This window comes from Oncorhynchus kisutch, linkage group LG23, assembly GCF_002021735.2.
Source record: "Oncorhynchus kisutch isolate 150728-3 linkage group LG23, Okis_V2, whole genome shotgun sequence".
Lineage (NCBI taxonomy): Eukaryota > Metazoa > Chordata > Actinopteri > Salmoniformes > Salmonidae > Oncorhynchus > Oncorhynchus kisutch.
In genome coordinates this window covers 38,215,485-38,234,006 of record NC_034196.2, presented here as the reverse complement: position 1 = coordinate 38,234,006, position 18,522 = coordinate 38,215,485, and the positions used below count along the sequence as shown (strand labels likewise).

The 18,522-nt window shown below is 42.3% G+C and overlaps 2 protein-coding genes across 5 annotated transcripts in view; both read right to left on the bottom strand.

The window, feature by feature from the left end:
* LOC109868428 (rab-like protein 6) overlaps positions 1–10,339 on the bottom strand; it is a 40,369-nt gene extending 30,030 nt beyond the window's left edge. The window contains exons 1-6 of one of the 4 annotated variants that reach the window (XM_031803134.1): positions 10,209–10,339; positions 8,601–8,847; positions 8,357–8,509; positions 7,286–7,420; positions 6,747–6,794; positions 4,813–4,865 (exon numbers count right to left, since the gene is read on the bottom strand). In XM_031803134.1, coding sequence (XP_031658994.1) covers positions 4,813–4,865; positions 6,747–6,794; positions 7,286–7,420; positions 8,357–8,486 — 366 coding nt within the window. In that variant the 5' untranslated portion in view covers positions 8,487–8,509; positions 8,601–8,847; positions 10,209–10,339. Of the gene's footprint in view, positions 1–4,812; positions 4,869–6,746; positions 6,795–7,285; positions 7,421–8,356; positions 8,848–10,208 lie in introns of all 4 variants that reach the window. The other 3 variants (XM_020457991.2, XM_031803133.1, XM_031803132.1) reach the window with 3 other exon arrangements.
* A 17-nt stretch (positions 10,340–10,356) lies between these two features.
* Positions 10,357–17,527, bottom strand: aldh7a1 (aldehyde dehydrogenase 7 family, member A1). The gene is made up of 18 exons (XM_020457993.2): positions 17,211–17,527; positions 16,161–16,214; positions 15,675–15,740; positions 15,495–15,575; positions 15,144–15,267; positions 14,426–14,558; positions 14,132–14,176; positions 13,841–13,918; positions 13,599–13,696; positions 13,453–13,494; positions 13,149–13,243; positions 12,912–12,996; positions 12,667–12,773; positions 12,235–12,351; positions 11,952–12,049; positions 11,611–11,684; positions 11,454–11,529; positions 10,357–11,136 (listed from the first exon to the last, which is right to left on the bottom strand). The coding sequence occupies exons 1-18, from the start codon at positions 17,505–17,507 to the stop codon at positions 11,082–11,084; spliced, it is 1,725 nt and encodes a 574-aa protein (XP_020313582.2). The 5' UTR covers positions 17,508–17,527; the 3' UTR covers positions 10,357–11,081.
* Between the last annotated feature and the right edge of the window lie 995 nt (positions 17,528–18,522).

Genomic DNA, 18,522 nt, shown 5'->3' with positions numbered 1-18,522 from the left:
GTTTCTCTCATTCTTCTCTGCAGATCCTCTCAAACTCTGTCAGGTTGGATGGGGAGCGTCGCTGCACAGTTATTTTCAGGTCTCTCCAGAGATGTTCGATCGGGTTCAAGTTCGGGCTCTGGCTGGGACACTGAAGGACATTCAGAGACTTGTCCCGAAGCCACTCCTGCATTGTCTTGGCTATGTGCTTAGGGTTGTTGTCCTATTGGAAGGTGAACCTTCGCCCCAGTCTGAGGTCCTGAGCGCTCTGGAGCAGGTTTTCATCAAGGATCTCTCTATACTTTGCTCTGTTCATCTTTCCCTCGATCCTGACAAGTCTCCCAGTTCCTGCTGCTGAAAACATGCCTACAGCATAATGCTGCCACCACCATGCTTCACCATAGGGATGGTGCCAGGTTTCCTCCAGACATGACACTTGGTATTCAGGACAAAGAGTTCAATCTTGGTTTCATCAGACCAGAGGCTCTTGTTTCTCATGGTCAGAGTCCTTTAGGTGCCTTTTGGCAAACTCCTTATTGAGGAGTGGCTTCCATCTGGCCACTCTACCATAAAGGCCTGATTGGTGGAGTGCTGCAGCGATGGTTGTCCTTCTGGATGGTTCTCCCACCTCCACAGACGAACTCTAGAGCTCTGTCAGAGTGGCCATCAGGTTCTTGGTCACCTCCCTGATCAAGGCCCTTCTCCCCCTTTTGCGCAGTTTGGCTGGGCGGCCAGCTCTAGGAAGAGTCTTGGTGGTTCCAAACTCCTTACATTTAAGAATGATGGAGGCCACTGTGTTCTTTGGGACCTTCAATGTTGCAGAAATGTGGTACCCTTCCCCATACACGTGCCTTGACATAATCCTGTCTCAGAGCTCTACGGACAATTCCTTCAACATCATGGCTTGGTTTTTGCTCTGACATGCACTGTCAACTGTGTGAACTTATATAGACAGGTGTGTGCCTTTCCAAATCATGTCCAATCAATTGAATTTATCACAGGTGGACTCCAATCAAATTGTAGAAATATCTGGAAATAGGTGTATCCTGGAAACAGGATGCACCAGAGCTCAATATCGAGTCTCATAGGAAAGGGTCTGAATACTTCTGTAAATAAGGTATTTCTAAAAATAAGGTACTTCTAAAAACCTATTTTCGCTTTGTCATTATGGGGTATTGTGTGTAGATTGATGAGGAAAAACATTAATTTAATAATTTTTAGAATAAGGCTGTAACATAATAAAATGTGGAAAAAGTCAAGGGTTCTGGAATACTTTCCAAGTGCACTGTGTGTGTGTGTGTGTATATATACACAGTGCCTTGCGAAAGTATTTGGCCCCCTTGAACTTTGCGACCTTTTGCCACATTTCAGGCTTCAAACATAAAGATATAAAACTGTATTTTTTTGTGAAGAATCAACAACAAGTGGGACACAATCATGAAGTGGAACGACATTTATTGGAAATTTCAAACTTTTTTAATATTTCAAAAACTGAAAAATTGGGCGTGCAAAATTATTCAGCCCCCTTAAGTTAATACTTTGTAGCGCCACCTTTTGCTGCGATTACAGCTGTAAGTCGCTTGGGGTATGTCTCTATCAGTTTTGCAGCATTGTTGCCAAAAAGCTCCATTTTGGTTTCATCTGACCAGAGCACCTTCTTCCACATGTTTGGTGTGTCTCCCAGGTGGCTTGTGGCAAACTTTAAACAACACTTTTTATGGATATCTTTAAGAAATGGCTTTCTTCTTGCCACACTTCCATAAAGGCCAGATTTGTGCAATATACGACTGATTGTTGTCCTATGGACAGAGTCTCCCACCTCAGCTGTAGATCTCTGCAGTTCATCCAGAGTGATCATGGGCCTCTTGGCTGCATCTCTGATCAGTCTTCTCCTTGTATGAGCTGAAAGTTTAGAGGGACGGCCAGGTCTTGGTAGATTTGCAGTGGTCTGATACTCCTTCCATTTCAATATTATCGCTTGCACAGTGCTCCTTGGGATGTTTAAAGCTTGGGAAATCTTTTCTTATCCAAATCCGGCTTTAAACTTCTTTACAACAGTATCTTGGACCTGCCTGGTGTGTTCCTTGTTCTTCATGATGCTCTCTGCGCTTTTAATGGACCTCTGAGACTATCACAGTGCAGGTGCATTTATACGGAGACTTGATTACACACAAGTGGATTGTATTTATCATCATTAGTCATTTAGGTCAACATTGGATCATTCAGAGATCCTCACTGAACTTCTGGAGAGAGTTTGCTGCACTGAAAGTAAAGGGGCTGAATAATTTTGCACGCCCAATTTTTAAGTTTTTGAAATATTAAAAAAGTTTGAAATATCCAATAAATGTCGTTCCACTTCATGATTGTGTCCCACTTGTTGATTCTTCACAAAAAAATACAGTTTTATATCTTTATGTTTGAAGCCTGAAATGTGGCAAAAGGTCGCAAAGTTCAAGGGGGCCGAATACTTTCGCAAGGCACTGTATATATCAATAAATAAAGGTCTATATACACTGCTCAAAAAAATAAAGGGAACACTTAAACAACACAATGTAACTCCAAGTCAATCACACTTCTGTGAAATCAAACTGTCCACTTAGGAAGCAACACTGATTGACAATAAATGTCACATGCTGTTGTGCAAATGATATAGACAACAGGTGGAAATTATAGGCAATTAGCAAGACACCCCTAATAAAGGAGTGGTTCTGCAGGTGATAACCACAGACCACTTCTCAGTTCCAATGCTTCCTGGCTGATGTTTTGGTCACTTTGAATGCTGCCGGTGCTTTCACTCTAGTGGTAGCATGAGACGGAGTCTACAACCCACACAAGTGGCTCAGGTAGTGCAGCTCATCCAGGATGGCACATCAATGCGAGCTGTGGCAAGAAGGTTTGCTGTGTCTGTCAGCGTAGTGTCCAGGGCATGGAGGCGCTACCAGGAGACAGGCCAGTACATCAGGAGACGTGGAGGAGGCCGTAGGAGGGCAACAACCCAGCAGCAGGACCGCTACCTCCGCCTTTGTGCAAGAAGGAGCAGGAAGAGCACTGCCAGAGCCCTGCAAAATGACCTCCAGCAGGCCACAAATGTGCATGTGTCTGCTCAAACGGTCAGAAACAGACTCCATGAGGGTGGTATGAGGGCCCGACATCCACAGGTGGGGTTTGTGCTTGCAGCCCAACACCGTGCAGGACGTTTGGTATTTGCCAGAGAACACCAAGATTGGCAAATTTGCCACTGGCGCCCTGTGCTCTTCACAGATGAAAGCAGGTTAACACTGAGCACATGTGACAGATGTGACAGAGTCTGGAGACGCCGTGGAGAACGTTCTGCTGCCTGCAACATCCTCCAGCATGACCGGTTTGGCGGTGGGTCAGTCATGGTGTGGGGTGGCATTTCTTTGGGGGGCCACACAGCCCTCCATGTGCTCGCCAGAGGTAGCCTGACTGCCATTAGGTACCGAGATGAGATCCTCAGACCCCTTGTGAGACCATATGCTGGTGTGGTTCCTCCTAATGTAAGACAATGCTAGACCTCATGTGGCTGGAGTGTGTCAGCAGTTCCTGCAAGAGGAAGGCATTGATGCTATGGACTGGACTGCCCGTTCCCCAGACCTGAATCCAATTGAGCACATCTGGGACATCATGTCTCGCTCCATTGCACCACAGACTGTCCAGGAGTTGGCGGATGCTTTAGTCCAGGTCTGGGAGGAGATCCCTCAGGAGACCATCCACCACCTCATCAGGAGCATGCCCAGGCGTTGTAGGGGGGTCATACAGGCACGTGGAGGCCACACACACTACTGAGCCTCCTTTTGACTTGTTTTAAAGGACATTACATCAAAGTTGGATCAGCCTGTAGTGTGGTTTTCCACTTTAATTTTGAGTGTGACTCCAAATCCAGACCTCTATGGGTTGATAAATTTGATTTCCATTGATAATTTGTGTGTGATTTTGTTGTCAGCACATTCAACTATGTAAAGAAAAAAGTATTTAATAAGAATATTTCATTCATCCAGATCTAGGTAGGATGTGTTATTTTAGTGTTCCCTTTATTTTTTTGAGCAGTGTCTGATTTATGAAATATAATTTATATCCAACTCATTTACATGGAAGGTTGATAAAATGGTTATATAAAAACCATCTTCCAACCAACAGAATCTTGAAGTCCTTTCTTGTCATTGCAATTACTAAAATATGTCATATAGCTAATTATAAACTGTGTGGTTCGAGCCCTGAATGCTGATTGGCTGACAGCCGTGGTATATCACCTTGGGGGTATATCAGACCGTATATCACAAGTATTCATTCATTTCAACTGCTCTACTTACGTTGGTAACAAGTTTATAATAGCAATATGGCACCTTGGGGGTTTGTGATATATGGCCAATATACATATGCCTGGATACAGCTAAGGGCTGTATCCAGGCACTCCGCATTGCGTCGTGCTTAGCCGTGCTATAATTGGACATATTACACAGTAGACATGGCTAAGGAGACTTCAAGCTCTGTTATTTTTTTTATTTTTTTATTTTACCTTTATTTAACCAGGCAAGTCAGTTAAGAACAAATTCTTATTTTCAATGACGGCCTAGGAACAGTGGGTTAACTGCCTGTTCAGGGGCAGAATTACAGATTTGTACCTTGTCAGCTCGGGGGTTTGAACTTGCAACTTTCCGGTTACTAGTCCAACGCTCTAACCACTAGGCTACCCTGCCGCCCCAAATGAGCGCTGTTCAAAGCAGGGGGATTCTCTTTTGGTTGTATTTTAAAAGAAATGGTAAGAAATGAAGGTAATTTGTTATTGATGATTAACAATCATATGGCACTTACCTCCAGGGGTTCATTCTCCGTTTTCAGCATTTCTCCTCGCTTCTTGCCTTTCCCTGCAGTGGTTGGGAAAACAGGAGATTACAATTAGCGAGGCAGAAAAGCAATTAAGGAAAGGCACTTACCGTGGTTTCACACAGAGGACATATAGCATACCAAAATGCATAAGAGGAAAGACAACACACACTTGAAGTAGCAGTGGGTAACTATGCTAAAATATGTAGGCTTATGTGCAATTCAATTCCATGTGTCTAACATATTGATCATTTATCAATATGGGTATTTGCTCATCCGCAACACATATAGGCAAGCAAGTTATATTTTTCTCCAGGTTTATTGTGATCCAGAGAAACTTAAAATAGTTTCTTAATGTTTTTCATTCAGCTGACATTCTGTTTGTCAGAAAGAGGCTGTCCCACCCGAATCATCAAGTCTATTTATAGTGTGTTGTGTTTCTGTATTTGTATGCTGACTTCACGAAATGAATGTCCATGTAACTGGGCAATAAAGTATATCGTATTTATAATCAAGATGATAGAAAAGCAGGTCACGGTTTCAAAATGGCACCTAACATATTCAGCTCTCCACGGTGTTCACTAGCTGTCATTTAAGGAGGAGAAATGTCAAAACCAAGGCATTCATCTACCTGCAGCGCTATTTCAATAGAATTATTATGCACGCTATTCCATCAACAGTCTACATTAAAGGTAAACTCAGCAACATGACATCATACACAGCGGGGTGTCTTCCTGATTAATTTATCAACAACCACGTCATTTAAATCTGCCAAGTCTTATCTCTTCAATTGATGCCCTCCGTTGAGACAATAGAGGGAGTAATCTTGGCAGATTTGGTTGTTGTTCATTTCTGTAAGCAGGAAGTTGCCCTGCTATGTACAGTGATATTGTCATATCTCTTGGTCTAACTTTAATGTTATCACCACTATTCTGCCACATAGGCCGTATAATCCCAACCCTTCAGAGTCCCTTCATGGTGCAGTCATCTTCATTTAGGCTACTTATCACCAAACCACTCAAGTTTTTTTGTTTTTTTTTATACAATAGAACAAAACCATTGACCATGGCTACAACATGGCCACACAGCACTCCATGTAAAGCCCAGAATATGTTTCCAGAAAGCACAGCACACAGGATAAGATGTCGAAGTCAGTGCAAGGGCTGATTCCTACTTGAGATACACAAGTGCAACTAAATAAAATCACACATTGATATCAATAACAGATTGACATAAATGGGAGATTTCCACAGACGTGGAAGTTTTGTTGTAGATCTCAGGTTAGGACTCAGTCCTAGCTGCACAGGCGGTCTAGACTAGTTCACAATACCACAGGCTAGGCTACCTCTCACCTAAGCCCTCAGGAGGAGGCTTTTGGCCTACAGAGGTGACAGGAGGTGAAAAATGCATGAGAAAACACCAACACGAATGGGAAAATAAAATCAGTAAATGTTTTTTAGTTAGTTGAAATTACTGATTAATCAAGAAAGACAGTCAGACGGACAGACAGAGGTAGAACAATATGGCAATGTTATAGCTTAAATTATGTCCGTGTATTTGTAACAGATTGACTGTCAACTAACATTCCATGGAATTCAATGCGAACAAAACTACAGATTGTACACAGTTTTTTTAATGAATACCTAATTTTGTTGAACGTGTGTTTTACATTCAACAGGAACACTTCAGTAAGCTTTCTTTAAAGAAGCGGTTGGCCAAACGTAAACACACTTCTGCAGAGACGCAATGCTGGTAGAGGCTTTTGTTTTAACCAAACAATGCAGTAACACCAGATTAAATTAATCTTAAATGAAAATACTCTTTGGCTGGAACAAAAGCCTGCACCCATTCCTATCTACCACAGATGACATTGGTCACTTTTGCTTTACAGCAAATCACATTGAGCAACACTGTAGGCTCACCTTTGTCCACCACGTCCCAAACTTCCACCTTGACAACGTCGTCTGTCGCTAAGAGGGAAAAAACACAATCTGCAATCACTAAAATGCCTTTGATAATAAGAAAACTGTAAGAAGTCAGACAATTCTGAATCAACAGTTTGGGAACATTTGACTACAGCTTTCAACATTCCTATGGTTAAAACTGAAGGTTTGTTTAATCCTTCGATGTTGTTTAAAAGTCACTTCTCAGTACATAGGTCTATACTACGATGAAAATCCCTCTGTGGAAGCGCTTTTGAAAGGCTTGGGCAGTTGTTTTCTCCATACAATACACATGATAGCTAATAGACTTGACGCCATGTACAAATAACATTATAGTATATGCCATTTAGCAGGCGCTTTTATTCAAAGCAACTTACAGTCATGTGTGCATACATTTGTCGTATGGGTGATGCCAGGAGTCGAACTCACTGTCCTGACGTGGCAAGAGCCATGCTCCACCAACTGAGCTACAGAGGACCACTAGTGTGTGGCTCTCACATAAACACACAGCATCTTACTTTTATAGTTCCAGTGGATGCTGGAGACCTGGATTTCTTGTGTGGGGATGTACTCTTCCAGAAACTTCTTCCCCTGTAGTCGGTGCCATAGGGCACTCTTTCCCGTGTTCCGGTCTCCACGGATGATGATCTTCACTAAACGAGACAGAGAGAGAGGGGGAAAGCAGGGAGACATTTTTGTGATATTATTTAAGACCCTCATAGAGAGAATGCAACAATAACAGAAATCAAGGAAGTGCTTGAACTCTTCCTGAGGAAATTAGGCTTAGGTACGCAGACTGGAGTATGCTAACTGGAGTATGCTAACTGGAACCCTATCACTCCTATTGATTTGAGCAGACAATGCTAATGCTGTAGCTAAATAAACAAACCCAAATCTTGGGTGGCTAACTCTCCAGGTCCAAACACTACATTCTAGGTAGGCCTCTTCATAAAATGTTGTTGATTTGTATTTTGGGTGAACTAACCTTTTAATGTGAAACAGCCTGTGTGACAGTATGTTTCTGCTTTAGTAGTCAGATAAGACAACGTTGTTGAGTGCAGAAACAGTCAGGCACATAGCTTACGTAAAACATCATATTCTTTCCAAATGAATAGCTGCAGGCATCCTGCTGCAGGTATGGAACATGTCAATGTTATTGACATTCAAAAGACAAGGCCTAAACAAACCATACTTGTTTCGACCCCATAGAAAAATAGACCATTGGGTAAGGTGATCAGATAGCCATGATTTATTTTTAATTATCTTCTCTAATGTAGTCCTACAACACTGTACTAACAGAGCTCTGTGTGAGCACAGAGTATGAAAAAGTCAAACTGTTTATAAAGCTGACATGTAGTCATATGAGGACATAGCAAGCTTTTTTAGGGTTTTTCAAGTGTTTTCTTTTTCTCCTATTTACGCATTGGCCATAAAGACCAGTGTAGAACGAGTCAACAACATTATTTGGTTATGAGTTAACAGAATATGAACAGAATATGAAAGTGAGATTTCCACTGGACAATTACTTTAAGACAACATCCCAGGCTTCAGGTCTTCTTGATATCACTTTCAAGAGCTGAATTACTTACTGTTATACTGTACTCCCTTGGCAAACCTTCTCTGTAGGCTCTGGTTCATTGACTGCAAACCAGCTGGAATGCTTTTGTTTCCTAGCTGGCCAGGCTCGGTGCCCACCAGCTTCTTAAGAGCCGAAAACATTTTGACGGTCCTCTTTGGGAACTCTGGATTGATACAAGAAGTTGTCCTTTAGTGTGTGTGTGTGTGTGTGAGAGAGAGAGAGAAAGAAAGAGTCAGTATCCTGCAGACACACACCGAAACATCAAGTGGTTATTTTATACGTCCGTCAAAAATCGACAGGTAAACCAGAGTCATGATTTATGGTCTGGGATGTCTTCATTTTGCTTTCCAGTTCAGTAAATCGAGGACAGTTTGGAGGCCTCCTTCACAAGAAGCACCTGTTCTGTCAAGCAAGGTGATACTTTGTCAAACAGTCTTCAGTGATTGAGGCAGTTGGTTGCATTCTAATAATAATGTTCAATGGAATCCATCAAGTAGATATCTGCAAAAGAGAGACAGAATTTTTTTTAAACTTCACCCACATGTTCATACAGGGAGAAATAAAGCAGTACCTGGTAAGTATGCAATATCAGATGGTTTAATGAATCAAATCCATGTTGTTTACAGAGTACCACAGTATGAGTCATAATACCCATAGAACCTGGAGGTCAGACAGGGAAATGGTTCCAATTGTTTTTCCACCATTCATTTTTCCCATAAGAGATTATAGAAACACTTGAAATAAGGGCTGTGTTTTGTGTAGGCTACTCTGGTGTGACATTTTGATAACTGTGTCAATGTCTCTAGGACAAGGAGATGTGTACGCCTGTATTTACCCCCCAAAAACGAAATGCTAAATGTGGCTATCTTAAAGAATTACAAATGCCATGATCTGAAAGAGTGATGAATTGAGGCAAAGGTAAGAATCTCTGGATTAACTATCTAATGTTAGCTAAATGTAATTAATAAATTGGCTAACTGTATTTAAAATGGACAATTCTGTGAACTGTCTTGTGCAAGTTTTAAAATGAAACAATACCTGTTAGCAAAGATGTCAGCTAGAAATGACTTGCAGGGATTTGTAGTTTAGCATGAGGTCTACTTTGATGCTAATTAACATTTTCGAATCTGAGAGTGAATAGGGCAGAATATATTAATAAGTCACCTTGTCCGAGAGAGATTCGCATGGTTATCAAAATATCACGCCAGTGTAAGCCTACATGAAACACAGCCCTTATTTTTAAGTGTTTCTAAAATAGCCTGTGGGAAATATTTATGGTGGAAAAACAATTGGGACCCTTTCCCCGTTTGACAGTTAGATGTTATGGGTATTATGAGAACTCCACTGTGGAGCTCTTATACACGTCCTAGCCCATCTGAGGTTGTCAGGTAGCTAGAAGTGTTATGAATTCAGTAGAGCAGAATTAACTAATACTTTTAGAGGAATAACGACGTTTCTATTAATTCTTGCATTCGCTAACTCGTTTCATCTACGGGCTATACAGCGCTTATCATTCTGTGCACCCTTTCTCACACGTGTCACATCAGAGCCTGAGCTGACATCTAGCCAGCTGTATAACGTTGTAAGCTAGTTAACTAGTTACCTAAATATGCAATAAAACATTCCACAAACAACCTGCCGAGTGCATACTACGACAGCCCGATTTACATTCGTGCATATCCTGGATTTTATCCACTGTCTTCTGCCCGTGTTAACTGCTACGTGTCAAGACTGCCCACGTTCATTGGTATTCAATTCTGCCGAGGCTAACATAGCTAACTAGCCTTGCTATCCGTCACAACATAGCTATGTCACATCCTCGTCTTCTCGACCTGTGTTTTATCATGAATTCGTTAAATTACCTGACAGTCAGCCACCGAACAAACCATCCCAGCCCAATGGTTTATGCAAGAAATCGGGGAATCATTCATTTGAAAGCAATAAGAGCCATTTCCCTAGCTGGCTGCTATCCTTCATCATCCCGACGACAACTGCAGAACATCAAGAAGAGGAGTTGGATAAACCTTTATTTCAGGCTCAATGGTGCCCCTAGTGGAGCCAATATATGGCGAGTACACACTGTACAGTACTAACACTTGTTGGCCGGCATGTCGTTTGTTTTGCATTATGTAACAAATGGACCATATTAGGCTACATGCACCTTTACACCCCTTAATGAATTATGTGAAATGGGAAGTGATGGTGATTCAACATTTGCACACATGTGCCACACACCAATATAGTGCTTGTCAAATTGTTTTGCTGTCTGCAATAAAAATCTGATAAAATAAATAAACATCTTCCCAAAACAAAGGCATGATTTATTTGTACAAAGCACCTGGTACAGTATTAGAAAGCAGAGTTAAGTACTACAGTTAAGTGCCACAAACAAATTGCACACAACTAGGGTGGTTCGTTCTATGACCGCTTCAGCCAAATATAACATCTTTACAATAGAAAAATGGGAGTATTAATTTTCCATTTCCAACCAACCCCTAAAGTCACAAAAAAATATATATACTTGAACCGCATTCCATCACCATGACCAACCCAAAATGCACCCGGTTGCCCCACTTGGCCAAGTCCAATTATTCTTCTGATTGTAAAAGTTGCTAGGACAGAAGTTTAGCATTTTGGAGAATAAACTATGCAAAGTCCAAATGGTTAGTTAGTGTTTTAGTTTCCCTTGTAGATTCATCAAGGTTGACTGGGTCCGGGTTCCTTGTGTGCCCTCTTCACTCAAATTTGATTCCTTGAGCTAGAGGAAGATCCTTGCTGTAGTTGATAGTGCTGAAGGGGGAGAAGAACAGTTAGAATAGGACAACTGTGTCAATCAAGTATCTCCCCCCCCCCCCTCAATGCTCAATTACATAGTCTGTAGTCGTTCCAACCCTTTATAAAAGGAGTATGATAACCCAAATATACTGACGGGAGACCCAGGTAAAACCATGGTTTATAGTGCGGTGAGTTTGGGGCTTATGCGTTAAAGAATTTACATGGCAGTGTTCCAACTGTGAGAGGGTCTGCCATAAAGATGAGATGTGGAACAAACCGAAATATTCCTGTGGGGTGTGATCTGGCAGAGAGCATTTATTTTATTCACTCACCATGTGGACCTTCTCATGTACTGCTTCCAAGAGTCGCTGCCTGACTCCCGTCCACCTCCTGTGTGTTTCTCCCCACCTGGAAACAAACACACACGTCAGCAGTTAGCCTAATGCAAACAGGGAAGCCTACAGACAGAAGGACAGCAATCCAACGTACCGAAGGCTCCTCCAATCTCAGCTCCGCTGGTAGGAATGTTGACGTTCACGATGCCGCAGTCCGATCCTTTAGGTCTAGAGGAAGAAAGCATCTTTCCAATGAATAGGCCTACCTCTACTTTCCAATGTCTACTACACCACTTAGACTAGATGCTATATTGCACTGTACACACAGCGTTGTGTACTGTGGTCCACCTGAGACCGTATTCTTGTTGTCCATCAAGTGGATCAAACCTGTTTTCAAGCTAAGACCCAGTCGTCAGCCACAACACAAATCCCACTAACATTCAGGAACCACGTCACCTCAGAAGGACTTCTTCATACACAACACCCAGCTCTTACCCCAGCCAGCGGAAGACTCGGCCCATGTCCTTGGTGAAGATGCTGCTGGAGAGGCCCTGCTTGACCTCATTGTTCCAGGCAAACGCCTCCTCCTCAGTCTGAGTGGACAACATAAGAGTTAGCAGGGATTTGATTCCCCCCCGAATAACCAAGAATCAAAATGAGCCAGTAGCCACCTTCTCAACATTGCACTGGGTACAGCTTACCTGGTTGAACCAGACTAAGAGCAGTGTTACGTCTCCTTTAACCAGGCTCCTGAGACAGAAGGTAATGGATGCCCTACCTGGAACTTGAGGACGTAGAGGATGGGGACGAAGGTCTCTGTGTGAACGATGGGCGCATCGTGAGCCAGCCCCGTGATGATGGTGGGCTCCACGTAGTTTCCAGGACGATCCATCACCTGGCAACCAAAACAAACTCTGATATTCCCACTTTTCAGGTTTTATTTGACAGCTATTGCGTACATTAGCAGATAACGGTTTCTACTGGGTTCCAAATTGATCCATTGATCATTTGTGCTAGAGCTAAAAGAGTAAAGGATTGTGTAGTGCAAGTGTCATTTTTCAACTTAAGGTGTCCTCTTATAATGGCATATAAACATGACTTTTATTTAAACAGGTTTTTCTCCTTGAAATAAAGACTACATAACAGACTAGACTACATAACAGCCCACAGCACACAGAGGTGCTCTATGTACACAGCAGGAGCACAGTACCTTTCCTCCACACACTACAGTGCCACCCTGTTGCTTGGCCTGTTCGATGGCTGCCAGGTACTGGTCCACAGCCTGCTTGGTGTGGAGCGGGCCGTACATAGTGCTCGCTGTAGGGGGAAAAAGGGGGGTGTCTATATTAAAAACATGCACCATGCTATTCACACTTGTATTGTGGTCACATGTTCAGCCACCTTAGTATGGAAGTTGAACAGAATTTGCTGATCCATTTTTACAGAAGCACTTACGGTCCCAGGGGTCTCCAATGCGGACTTGTTTGTAGGCTTTGGCTACCCTCTCCACCACTACGTCATGGATGCTTCCGTGCAGCATCTAAAACAAAGTCATCAGTAACTTTAAGGAGAAAGAGAGTGTAAAATAATTTAAACTGGGCCTTGGATTGTAGTTCAGAGAGTGACTGCTGCATGTGTGCGTTTCATTGGTCAGATATGAGCATAGTGGTCTATATGTTGCCGTCAACTTACCAGCCTCCTGGTGGTGGTGCAGCGCTGTCCAGCAGTTCCCACAGAAGCAAAGACAGCAGAAGGCACCACAAGGTTCAGATCAGCATCCTCAAACACTGAAGACACACATACTGTCAACTGAGAAACATAACCGTATATACACACTTCCTGAGAAATTAAATGGACAGGCTATTATTCTCAGTCGTAATTATCATACCATTCCGTGCTAGCTACTCTGAGGCAATTCATAATATGTCTGCTCATGCATGTATAACGTCGCAGTATCATGACAATAATCAACAAGCTAGTGTCTTCACGCCCTTACCTATGATGGCGTTGTTCCCGCCAAGCTCCAGCAAATTACGACCTGTACAAAATTAACACTATTAAGTCACCTTTAAAAAATAAATAAAGCAATGCGTCCCAAATGTGGTCAAGTTTGGTTGAGAGGTGGAAAAGGTGCCGACTCACCAAACCTCTCCTGCACCAACATGGCCACCATCTTGCCCACGTGGGTGCTGCCAGTGAATGAGACCAGGTCGACGCGCTCGTCCTTCGACATTGCTGTGCTGTGGGGTCGAAAGGGAAAGACTAGTGTAAGAAATATGTTGGACACTCCCTCTTGCCTACATCCAATAAAATAATTTTGTATTTCTAGGGAGTAGTGTACCAGGAGAAAGGACAGAAGACCGTCACTAGGGGAGGGGACTCACCCGATGTCAGCGCCACCGCATGTCATGGAGCAGATGGCACCTGGCAGGTTGTTTTGCTCCAACACCTCAGCCACGATTCTGTTGGAACACGCACGGACACAAATGAGCACAATCCAACTAAATCCTACACATGTGTGTTGCTGAAAACTGGTTTGGTGGTCTAATTGAGCCTCGTCTATTTTGGAGTATGAGCAAATGTAGTCTACATTCGGTCTTCAACGTGACAGTAACTAAAATAAGAGAATTTGCATTAACTCTTCAATCTCTGATAAAATACCCCAAAACACCTACTTGGTTACAGCTACACTGGTTAGAGGGGTGGTGGGAGCTCCTTTCCTAGAGGAAAATCAACAAACATTTCAGAACTGGAATAGGTGCTGTGTACATTGCCATAATGTGAACCTGATTCCCTTCAAACAGGTTTGCGTCCTTATAGCTTAGACTTTGTCCCCTTGCAGAAATTATTTGCGACATGGTGTCAACATTAAAAGACATCACTAAAATGAAACTGGCAGAGAAAGACTGATACACACTATAATTTCAATGATGTAGAACAGTTAACAGTGTGAACCTATAGGCGCTCACCAGAGGCAGACGTTGCCACAGATGAGTGCGATGGCGTTGTTCCAGCCGTAGACGGCCACAGGGAAGTTGAAGGCTGTGATGATGCCCACCAGACCGACAGGGTTCCACATCTCGATCAGCGCGTGGCCCGGTCCTAAAGAGACATCACATTACTTTAAATTGACAAAATTGTATTTAACACCACCATTTCCTATCCCAAGATTCTCTAACATCCAACTACGGTCCTGGAAAAGTATTGGGTGTGCAGGCTTGTCCTCCAGTCTTGAAAAAAAAGTACCTTTATTTAACTAGGCAAGTCAGTTAAGAACAAATTCTTATTTTCAATGGCGGCCTAGGAACAGTGGGTTAACTGCCTGTTCAGGGGCAGAACAACAGAATTGTATCTTGTCAGCTCGGGGGTTTGAACTTGCAACCTTCCGGTTACTGGTCCAACGCTCTAACCACTAGGCTACCCTGCCGCCCGTGGGCCCGTATCCACAAAGCATCTCAGAGTGCAGATCTAGGGTCAGTTTAGCCTTTTTAGATTATAATGAATAAGACTACAGGGACAGATGCTAGATATGTGGCCCTGTTCACAAGTTTGTGGTGAGCAACTGATGAGCAGGATCAGGTGTGTTCGAGCAGAAATGGCACAAAAAGCCTGCACACTTTTCTTAAACCAACAACCACCCTTCGGTAAACAAGACAATATTTAATGGATTGTTAACTGCAGACTTACTTTCAGAGGGGAGAACTGGACCGCCGATCATGCGAGACAAGCCAACAGCGTAGTCACAGACGTCAACGTATTCCTGCACCTCGCCGACTCCCTCAACATAGATCTTTCCCATCTCCAGGGACACCTACAAACAGAAAACAGTTTCCCTTTTGAGCACTGTTCCATTTTGAGTACTGCATCCCTTATTAGCATGGCTCTGTCCTCTCCCCTGAAACACCAAAGAGACATGCTCTAGCATGGTAGTGTCAAAGTCTACGGAGCTGCTATGAATCTCATCATCATAGTTATGTTGCCCTTTTACTGTGTGATTGCAGCCAAGACTACAGCAGTCACATTTGTGATAGGTCTTACCAAACTGCCCAGGACTTTGATCTTTTTCCTCAGTGCGTCACCAATCTGACGCACAATCTCTCCTCTTTTCGGGGCCGGAATCTAGATTTGACGAGAAAATTATATTTTTAGTGTTGGCGTGTTCAAAAGGTGAAATGAAATGCAATGAAGACACATTCTTGGTTAAGCCACCATACTTACATCTGCCCACACCTTCCAGGCATCCCTCGATTTCTGCACAGTTTCTTCATATTCTGCCATGGTTGCCTGAACAAAGGAAACAGTATCCAGTAACTTCACTACATTAACATTTTGCATTGGGGTCAGTAAGGCTCCTTTAAGAGAGACTTAAAAAAAATAAAGTATATAAAGTAACTTTGAATCCAGGTCAGATGATTAATATTGGACTTTTGATCTTTAGGGAAGCATTATGAATATAAACCTGGTTTGGCTCGAACAACTGACGCCTTGAAGACAAGGCCATTCAGAAGCTTTTGGAAAATGAGATGGTCGGCCATTTTAAACAAACCATGTTGACATTTGGGTGAGCAGAATTGAACAGAAAACCACAATTGGGGCCATACACAATTTCTATGTTAAATTGCAAAATGGTAGCAGTGGTTTAAATTTTTAGAAATGGTGACAGTGGTATACTCTGATAGAACTGTGAGACCTTATTGACATTACCTGGCGTACTCTGGCGATGGGCTCATTGTTGGCAGGGCAATATGAGGTGATGACCTTGAAGAAAGAACACTGATTAGAACACCCCACCACAGGAGCAGGGAAATTATTACTGTATACAGTTCACAGCCTTTGAATTGGATACTTCATTGCTATCTGAAGCCACTGAGATAGCAGTGCACTTTTCAACACACACTGTCCACTACTTATACTTGACATTATGTAGCTTACTCTTTATACGTTAGTCTATAAAGAATACAGTAAAAGGGAATGGTGTCGATGGGTTATACCATGATACTGCCTGACAATTGCATTGGGGGTTAGTGAGAGTAAATTACTAAGTTTTCAGTACAATTGAATCAAATTCAACCTTCTATCATATCTGGCCGATAGGTATCATATCTGGCCGATAGGTGTCACTGTAGGGTAAGACATGTGCAGTGCGCAAAAAAATATATAAACGACAAAAGAAAAAACTGTAGGAAGTTCAGTTTACATTTACAGTGACTTCATAACTGCCTCGTTAAGTACTGTATGTCTGTAATTGTCATGTAATAGTTTGACAGCTGTAAATCTGTCGCACGGCTTTTTGTTACCTGTAGAGACCATGTGCTAGCTAGGTAACGTTACGCTAGCCAACTAGACCACGTAAAGTAGGTTCCTGTAGTCTCAAGAAACTCGACGACGTGTCTAGGTAGCAAAGTAAACCAGCTACCTAGCTAACTTAGTTTGCTATGCTAACCAAGTACAGTGGAGACATATTCGCTGAAACATAGCTACTGAAATTGGTTGAATTTGATTACTAACGCTACATTGTATAACCTATCAAATGTGTCAATGAATTAAGAAACTCAAAAGTCAAAGCAACAAACTATTCAGACAAGCTTGCGTAACATTTTGATCTGTCTCAATTGTCAAACTTGGGCTTTTAGCTTAACGTACTAAGCAAAGTCCACTATGTGGCCTAGTTAGCTTGCCGATAATGTCTAGATTTATATTTAGAATTCAGGACCCACATAACGTGTAGCTAGCTAATCCCCTTGCATGTTTTACCTCTCCTTTGCCTCCCCAGTTCCCGTTGTAAACACCGTCATTATCCTCACTCAGGCCTAATTCTTTCAACCAGGCATATTTGGGCTGGTTTATCAGAAGTGTAGACATGGCTGCTGATTGTTGGTAGCTGATAGTGAAAAGTTTCTTTCGAAGGGCCCAGTGCCGTACAATGGTTAATGTGAAGCAGCGCTGCATGGTTGGATATCCGGTGCAATAAACGGCGTGCTCCACCAGTTCCACTTGGGCCTCGTGACATTCGCCAGTGATTGGTCCACGCGCGGCACCTCCTTCAGACATAATCTGTTAGTACTATCCGGGATCCTTGGGGGGTTCCTACTCTAAACCTCTTATCTTACCCTAACCCAGTAGTGTAAAGTACTTAAGTAAAACATACTTCAAAGTACTACGTTTTTGAGGGTATCTGTACTTCACTTTACTATTTATATTTTTGACAACGTTTAGTTTTACTTCACTACATTCCTAAAGAAAATAATGACATTTTCACACTATACATTTTCCCTGACACCCAAAAGTAGTCATGACATTTTGAATGCTTAGCAGGACAGGAAAATGGTCCAATTCACGCACTTATCAAGAGGTCATCCCTACTGCCTCTGATTTGACTGACTCACTAAACACAAATGCTTCATTTGTAAATTATGTCTGAGTGTTGGAGCATGCCCCTAGCTATCCGTGAATAAATAACAAACAAGAAAATATGTGCATCTGGTTTGCTTAGTACAAGACATTTTAAATGATTCATACTTGTACTTTTAATACTTAAGTATATTTTAGCAATTACATTTACTTTTGATACTTAAGTATATTTAAATCCAAATACTTTTAGACTTTTACTCAAGTATTATTTTACTGGGTGACTTTCACTTTCAGTTGAGTAAGTTTTCTATTAAGGTATCTATACTTTAATTTGAATAAAGTATGACAATTGGGTACTTTTTCCACCACCCCCCTTACCTTAACCATTTTACATTTAAACTTCAATGGGGGGGAAGGTTGTCCCTAGGACTCTAGACTGCAAGGACCCCCCCTCCCTCCCTATTCATGACACAAACTGTTCACACCCCCCTTCTTGGTGGAGAGAATTTAGCTTATATGCTGCAATTCTACATATTTTGTCATGGGTTGCAAAGAAAATGTTGACCTTTTGAAGCAAATTGTCTTGCAATTCTAAACATATTCCCATGTCTAAATCAAATCAAATCAAATTTATTTATATAGCCCTTCGTACATCAGCTGATATCTCAAAGTGCTGTACAGAAACCCGGCCTAAAACCCCAAACAGCAAGCAATG